The sequence below is a fragment of the Opisthorchis viverrini genome, assembly GCF_000715545.1.
Source record: "Opisthorchis viverrini unplaced genomic scaffold opera_v5_45, whole genome shotgun sequence".
Classification (NCBI taxonomy): domain Eukaryota; kingdom Metazoa; phylum Platyhelminthes; class Trematoda; order Opisthorchiida; family Opisthorchiidae; genus Opisthorchis; species Opisthorchis viverrini.
In genome coordinates, this window is record NW_008751701.1 from 519,513 (window position 1) to 527,888 (window position 8,376).

Here is an 8,376-nt window from a genome sequence, read left to right on the forward strand (position 1 = left end):
GGCGTTCTTGTTGTCAGTTTCTGTCCAGATTGCCTGAGTGAATGTCTGGAGGTGTAGGCACCTCGGAATGATTGTGTTAAGCTAGCTCTAAGTCCCTCCCCTACCCACTTTTATTCTTTTCTTCACAATAAGGCTTTCAAATAGATCATGGTTGTACGGTAGTGACGCATCGGTGTTGAACACTGATGTCATGCTGTCGATGATGATGATGATGCCACGCCACCCAAAGGAGGCAGGACAGTTGGGCTAATGCCAGGTTGCCCAAGCCTAGTCAGGAACAGGCGAGGTGCAGAGGTTGGGTTCAAACCACGGATGTTTCGTTTAGTAAGTCCGCTCCGCTGTACCTATGCACCCAGTTGATCGTCACTGACTGAATTCAGAGTTTTCTAATACACCTCATTCATATCTGGACCTGTACATCGCCGAGCAGTCTTTCGTGACCCGAACAGGTTGTACTAGTCACACCTTTACTTGCATTAGGAGGGAATAGGTGTTGGGTAGCACGAAAAGAGGTTCTAAAGAGTAAACAACGGCTTTAGGCGTTTAGTGCTGCGTCGATAATAGACAAAAATACCTCAATAAGGCCACCTCCTGAAGAGGTCCCGACAGCTCTCTTCACTAGCCATACCTACCACCACGATAGGGACACTAACCTGAAAAGGTCAAGCCTAGACAGGAGCAGTCGAGCTGTACCCTGTCTAAGTGAGAGCTTATCACACTGCCGACCAAACGGCTAAGTGTTCAATGATTGGCCGGAAGGTCACAGGTTCGAAACTCCCAATCGGAATCTCATGAGATACGCACTGCTGTTGATTCCCAATAAGGATAAAACAGCTGTACAATTCTTCTCGGCTCCCCAGTAGAAACAGGACGAGATTTGCATTAAAATTTCAAAATCTCGCCAAACTACCAGTGTAAAATACCGTTATGAAACAATATGAGGGACTGGGGGCGAGATGGACCAAGTGGTTAGAGGGCGAATTTACTGACCGGAAGGTCCGTGGTTCGAACCCGACCTCTGCCTCCCGTCTTCCCCTGTCTACGTTTGGGCAACCTGGCAGCATCCCAGCCCTCGTGCCTCCTCCGTGTGGCATGGTAGCTAGGCACCGATATGAGATCCAGAATGAAACCTACGCACAACGGTGCTAGACAAACTAGCCAGATTAAACGCAACTAAATGAACGACGTTAGTCATACACAAAGCGGAAAGATTGTTTCCAACTCTGGCAAGTACGAGAAAGTTCTTGTGAACCGGTGCTGTTCTATCCACTTACCTACCTTCAGTAGATCTATATCAAACGGTGGTGCGGGATCACATTTCTCGGGCTCAATGTCTGGTTCTCGAGTGGGCCTGTGACGAGATTAAAAAAAAATACAAAAACGTGCACAGAAAGCGACAAACCTTACTCAGTGCAATATTCTAAGAGAACTAGCGCCGAAGAGAGTCCTCTTCGGATAGGTCACACATAAAATCGTGGCTGACGAGCAATTCTGTCGAGGACTCTCGAGAGGGGCCAACTTCTCCCTGGAGGATTACTCCACTAAGTATAGATTGAAACTAAAGACAGATAAGGTATCCGGAAGACGCAAACCGACCAAGAAGCCTGTGTCTGTTCGCGGGTGAGTTTAGCATGAAGATGGTTACAATCCCATGAATGCAGTCAGAGCAAGCGTCACATGGTAAGCAGGCCTGTAAGTAATGCTACACCTGTGGAACATAAAATTGTCAGCACGATCGAACGTACGAGATACCGCGGATGAATAAGAATCTACGAAATTCCTTGGTCACATGGAGAGTAGGCATAGTTGTTTCATTTGTCAATGAGTGTCGGAGCAGGCAGACATGCAATTTCCAGTCACGTGGCGAGAGTAATTTCACTTATGTGCCGAACAATCACGAGACCTGTTCCTACGTTCGTTTGTGTTATGTCACATTTACGATCAATGAAAGGTTGACAACATGACAGAGTGAACATTGAGAGAAACCAACGTACAATGTCATTACCAGAAGTTTGCTTCATCATGCCACTGAAAACTCGTATCCCTGGAAATATACACAATAACAAAGACAATAAGAACGACACGGTGCTTGTCAGCTAATAAACCTGTTGTTTTCCAATGAATTAGCCAAATCGCGTACTTTGTTTGGCTTTGTTAGGGCGATGAACGACCGTAGAATGCACAGGCATCGCCACATCCGTCAAAAGAGCGATGTTGACGGCAGAGTCAGGGGATCGTGAAATACAAAAGCCAAAAATAACCACTGGCTGCAAGACAGGGAGACAGTTGCGACCGAATTCCTGAGTCACTGATCGACTGAGAAGAAATACACTAACTTCGTGCGCGAAAGGTAAAGCCCCGCTTATTCGGGACATCATGCAGACTTGATAAAAAGCAATTCCCCGGAAGAGATATCAACAGTGTTCTCAATCGGCCACGGTTTTCTGCACAATCCTTCCCCAAGAGATGGCACCCCAAAGGGAAGATGAAACGTCTGTTTTTGAGTGAGGCCCCCTGTTTTCAGTCGTTGACCACTTTCGGATAAGTCCTAAAATACTACGACACCAAACATCCTACCTAATCTCATGTTCAGGGCTTGATTTTCGCAGCAAAACCTTGGCGAGGATGACTAAATCAACCACCGGATATAACAACATTCCCACCATTGATTGCAAGGTCTCATCGCATGCGAATCCTCTTGTATTCTTGCTGTTTAATTTCCATACTCAAGAAATAACCCCTTTCATTATGCACAAACAAACTGTTCACAGAACGCCCATTCACAGGCACTGAGCAAGCAGGTTATGTTGAAGGTCATCGACATTTCCGTTCAATTTTGTTTCATTCTCTTAAACGATGAACGTTCGTATGGACTGGCCAATACTTTTGTACTGTTCGAAATGCCTCGTAGCACGATTACTCGTAGTACGAGTAGTACGAGTACTCGTAGTAGTACCCAACCCCAGACAGGGGAAATCGAGAGGCGGAGGTCGGATTCGAACTGCGAACCTTTCGGTCAGTGAATTCGCGCTCTAACAACTCGGCCATCTCGCCCATCCGAAATAGAAAAAAACTGTGCCTCTGGAGGGAGAGTAAATTCGTGATCCTCACCGTCAAAATCTCACCGACGTCGTCAAGGACAGATACCGTTATTCGCGCTCTAACAACTCGGGCCATCTCGTCCATCCGAAATAGAAAAAAACTGTGCTTCTGGAGGGAGGGTAAATTCATGATGCTCACAGTCAAAATCACACGGACGTCGTCAAGGACAGATACCGTATGATTATCGATTCTGGAGAAGACCAGTCATAGTAGAGCAAAGTACGACTCGGGAAATGAATATGGAGCAGATTCTGAAAAATATAAGTGAAGTCCAAGTGCCCATCTTTATGTTTCGATGGTTGCAACCCAGGTCAGTTGAATGTGTGCTGTCCGTTTCTACCAAGATTGTCTGATCAGGTAGCAAGCTGAAAAATTGTCAGGTTGGTAATTCTGTTTTGTTCATCTTCTCACAGTAACTAATTGGTTACTTATCTTATTTTGGCCAACCGTTGAAAACGAGTCGGGTTCTTGAACGTATTGAAACCTCGGCTGAACAGGCACACTCATTAGCAAAGCTAATGAATATTTTGAGTCACAAACACACAACAGTGAGAGTTAAAGAAACGGCCCAGAAATTTAACCGACCAGCTCGACGACAATAGCAACTTTGGCAAGACAGGTCTGAGTATATCGGGAACTGTGCAACGAAGAACCAATGGGTGTTCGACGCCATTATATTAGTCAATCGAGCCAAGCGGTGCAAGAGTACCGGGGGCGGGGAAACACGCTCTTGTGGGCGCACAACGAGAACAATTCCTAGACACTAGCAATCCGAAAGCCACATTTGTTGTAATACGCATCGAGCAGGTTTGAAAAAACGGAGGAAACAACTGACACATTCGGACCTTAATCACAGTAGACATATGACAATAAACTGACATAGTGAGATTGACCGTGCTCGGATGAAAGTAATCAAAAAAAACAGGGAGCGGAATCGAACCAGGAAGCTCTCGACCAATTGTTCGTGCCTTAGTTATCTCGAGTTTCAAGAAAGTTGTGGCCTTTTCCTATTTAAGAGAGAGCTCAGTGCCTCGGCAACAGATTGGCAGCTGTCAGATCCTCTGTAAAAAGTGGGAAAACTGTTGACTACTCACTAGTAGTCAATTAACCTTGGGATCCTCCCATAAGACACAAGTATAACCTGACGAATCCCCTCTAGTCTCGTAAACAGAAGTCAAATGTACGGTAGTCCAAGATCCCTGGATTATTTCGAGTGCTAGGGGGATGACCTAACTGCCAAAAAGTGGAAAATGGCATGCAGACGTACCACAGTCCGTGTATGAGAAAATCGACTGGTTGTCGGATGACGGAGCACTAAAATAGAGAAATAACGGTCAAAAGGAGCTACTGAAAAAATCTTTGACCGAAATCAGGCATCCGATGCAGAAAAAAGTTGAGAAGGATTGAGTGCTATGATGGCAATTACGTCTTGCGAGTGGATATCAGCGCTTTCCACATTTCGGTCTGAGGTTTGAGAAAACCTCACTGTGAAGTATCAAATCACAGCCATCAATGAAAACCCCGTTACCATATCAACATCCACAATCCCATAGATTGGAGCTTTTGGCCCATGAAACTGAAGAAACTCCGCCGAGGAATATGTGATGGGCGAAAAAGTCAGATTTCAATCAAGACGGAAATAAAACCGATTCCCAGAAACACGGGCGGAGAAATTTCAATAGACGTTGAGCAATTATGATGTTCTAGCCCTGGAATAGAGTACCAACGAGGACAACTTCAAAAAAGCGTTTTCCTCTTTGTGTTTCAACAGAATTACCATTCAATATTGAGTTCCTCAATATATACTATTAATCGTTCATCTGTAGAACACTTTCGCTGCCTAGCTGTCGTACCAACGTAAGCAGACACGAGAGCTGGGAAACTGCCAGGTTGCAAGAGCCTAAACAGGGTAAGTCGAGAGACAGAGGTCGGTTCCGAACCACGGACCTTCCGGTTCGTACGCTGGCACCTTAACCACTGAGCTCATTGAGTTCCCCAGGGGGTGATGCATGGGCATTGACTATTTGGCGATTTGAAGTATGAATGACACTTGTGTAGATACAAGGCAAGAATGGGGCTATCATACTATATGTGTGAGGTCACAAAGAGCTGGAGGCACTGAAGTAAATAATCGTTCAGCTGTAACACCCTTTCGGTGCCTAACTGCCATGCCACCTGAAGGAAGCACGAGGGCCAAGATACTACCAGGTTGTCCAAGCCTAGACAGGGGAAGTCGAGAGGCAGAAGTCGAGTTCGAACCAGGGACCTTCCGGTCAAAAAACGCTCGCTCTAACCACTTGAGCCATCTCGCCGCTGAACTACCACACGATACCAAGCCAATGATACATCACATACATGGCGACTTCCAGCTGACTAGAGGGGAAGCAAAAAAACCGTCGACTCTAGAAACTACTGAAATTGCACGAACGCTAGGCTAGATAACTTGTCCATCCAACGAGTAGTGTCTATCTTGAACTTTTCTTGATTTGGTTGTTATTGAAGGTCACCAGTTCACCAACGAACGCAAGGTGAGACAAATTCGTTAGTCGTACTTAATTTCTAGGACGAATAAGGTATTCCCCTTTCAAGCAGCCAGTGAACTAGTTCAAACACCAAAAGCTAAAGAAATATTGTAATCAAAATTACTTGCACTTGTTTCATGATAGCATAGCGACAATGAAAAAGCATCGTTGGAACAGCTCTCGTCTTTAGGCAATTGCTTCGGATATTACAGCCAAATTTCATAAGGTCGGTGAGATGAGGTGACAGAATTAGCGGTTACTCAAAGAGGAGACATTCGCCAAACGGAAACAGTGACTAGGGGCGTACGAATTATTGGCAGTGCTTCGCTTTTGCAGAGGCTCCATGAAAATTCCGAAAGCGATTAGTCTTGAATCAAGGCAGTGTTTTCTTGGAAAGAGAGTTGATTTCGGGGAGGATGAACGCAGATCACTTAGCAACCTGCACCGTCGAATGAAAGGCCACATAAACCGCCTAAGTACACAGCAGCGGTAACCATATCACCGAGCAGACACTCGTCAGCCAGTGCTAAGGTGCTCGACTCTGATCAGATCAGAAATCGTGGAATGCGCACAGGTGTTGATCAGATCAGACCTTGAAAATCATCTCACAAAAAAACCAACAGTAGTCAATTCGAATGAAACAGGGCCGCTCCTGCTTATCAAGACAACTCAGTTTTTGAGGCACCATCTTACGGATCGCGGTTCGAACCAAATCACAGCATCTCGACTGCTCCTGCTTTTGTTTGTGCAGCCTGGCAGCCTTCCGGCTCCTTTCGTACCAAATCACAGCATCTCGACTGCTCCTGCCTAGGCTTGTGCAGCCTGGCAGCCTTCAGGCCTCCTTTCGTTGGCATGGCAGCTGAACGATTTTCCGTTTACATTATCGACAATAAAGACGGAGAACAGAAGGCGATTCGGGGGTAGTGCGATGGCCGTAAGGTAGGAACGTTTGCTCCGCCAGATTGGTGCACCAATTTTTCTCTGAAAAGCAAGGCTTAAAACGACCAACCAGCAATCTATTGAACCTTGTCTTGCATCTCGTTAGCCGCATGGTCTCAGGTAACGAACAAATCCTTAGAAAACCGGACAGACATCGTCGTTCCCTGCCTTGCATTACCTGTCACCCTGAATGTACCTTTTAAACAACTAACCTAACAGCTGCTTCAGCGTCTGATCACCTGGCTTGAGGTAAAGGCCGAGTAACAGGGAAGTGGGTTGGTGTGTAGTCGTGACGGCAAAGGATGCCACACGTAAGTGTCCTCAATGAAGTGGCTAGTTGAAACCGGAGAGAGGTGGAGTACGTTGGTTTTGAGGCGATGACTGAAGCCTGTTGTGCTTTGTACTGCTTTACGGGACATGCATGCTTTTATCCTGACGTACGAAGATGAAAAATGAGAATTCTAGCTCAAGTTTTAGGTAGTTCAAATCATTTGAGTTTTGATGCTTGTTCACTTCCGTGATCGCATGCATGTACCAGTTGACTGTTTCATCTGTACATCTCGGTTTTCGATCCAGACCGACAACGTTTACGTCACAAGCTATTCGAACACCAGAGTTTTGAAGAACTTTCGGCGTTGGTCTCGAAAACGTTCAGCTGTAGCGCCCTTTCGGTGCCTGGCTGTCATGCCACCCGAAGGACTGCGAAACTGCCAGGTCGTCCAAGCCTAAACAGGGGTAGTGGAGAGACAGAGGTTGGGTTCGAACCACACCCTTCCGGTCAGTAAATCCGCCCTCTAACAACTGAGCCATCTCGCCCCCTGGTCTCATTATTTCATTAATCACGAGATTAAGTAGGAATGGAGAGAGTGGGCACCACTGGCGGACACAGCTTTACGTACAGCGGTGAAGCATCGGTGTTGAACACTGATGCCATGCTGTCGATGACGATGATGATGACGGAAGGACATATCCATTAGAAATACCACACAAAGCCATATGGTCGTATTGATGAGGAGTCGCTACAGAAGGGTGTTGAGGGCAGTGCTCGTACTAAATATGCGTGAGACTGCGACTAATCCACCACCACTCATAATTAAGGGTGGCTGAGATAAAGTGAGTCAGCCAAATTTGTTCAAACCACTACCCCTGTCCTAAGGGTTATTTACACACTCACCTCGAAGCCGATATGAGGCAAAAGTTAAGGACGAAGTCTTTACAACGGAGAACTGTGGGTTTGAGACTCGCCCTTGACTCATCGACGATGCACGTATAGGTGAGTACAAAACAGTATAGCAGCCTCATTACGGCCGACGCGAGCCATACACACAAAACCAAAATCCAACTGTCCGACTTCCTTGAACTCACCTCAGTGAAGTTGCAAAGAGTTGCTGGCCACCGAAGTGATAACATCAAGTAATCCCAGTGTGTCGGGGAAATATCACCAGGAGATATGAGCAATGGGAGCAAACATACAAGCAATAAATGTGCGGAAAACATCTGTAAAAGAAAGTGAAAATGAGGGACCAGTAGGAACGTCGGCAGTGATGGACGATGACTAGCGAGTAATTTTAGGTTGGAGGCAACAGAAAAAATGGGAAGTGTACCAGAGATAATGGTCACAGGCTTCATTGCGCCTCATTTAACAACCAAGCTACGCCGCCAACCAAGGGAGGCTGTGTTATGCGGTGATTTCGGTTTAGTCAGGCAAAGTCATGGGTTTGACTAAGGAATAGCGGTGCAATACGCCCAGGTGAACGAAAAATCGTTCAGCTGCAGCACGCTTTCGTTGCCTAACTGCAATGCCACCAGGAAG

General features: G+C 46.2%; 2 protein-coding genes across 2 annotated transcripts in view; one reads left to right on the top strand and one right to left on the bottom strand.

Moving 5' to 3' along the window:
- Positions 1–8,140, bottom strand: part of T265_03234 (hypothetical protein) — a gene marked incomplete at both ends in the record, with an annotated part of 23,814 nt that extends 15,674 nt beyond the window's left edge. The window contains 3 exons of the mRNA XM_009167667.1: positions 1,279–1,351; positions 4,370–4,416; positions 7,929–8,140. Coding sequence (XP_009165931.1) covers positions 1,279–1,351; positions 4,370–4,416; positions 7,929–8,060 — 252 coding nt within the window. The remainder of the gene's footprint in view (positions 1–1,278; positions 1,352–4,369; positions 4,417–7,928) is intronic.
- T265_03235 (hypothetical protein) lies at positions 3,336–5,076 on the top strand (the record flags this gene model as incomplete). Its single annotated transcript, XM_009167668.1, has 2 exons — positions 3,336–3,412; positions 4,929–5,076. The coding sequence occupies 2 exons, from the start codon at positions 3,336–3,338 to the stop codon at positions 5,074–5,076; spliced, it is 225 nt and encodes a 74-aa protein (XP_009165932.1).
- Positions 8,141–8,376: the final 236 nt, after the last annotated feature.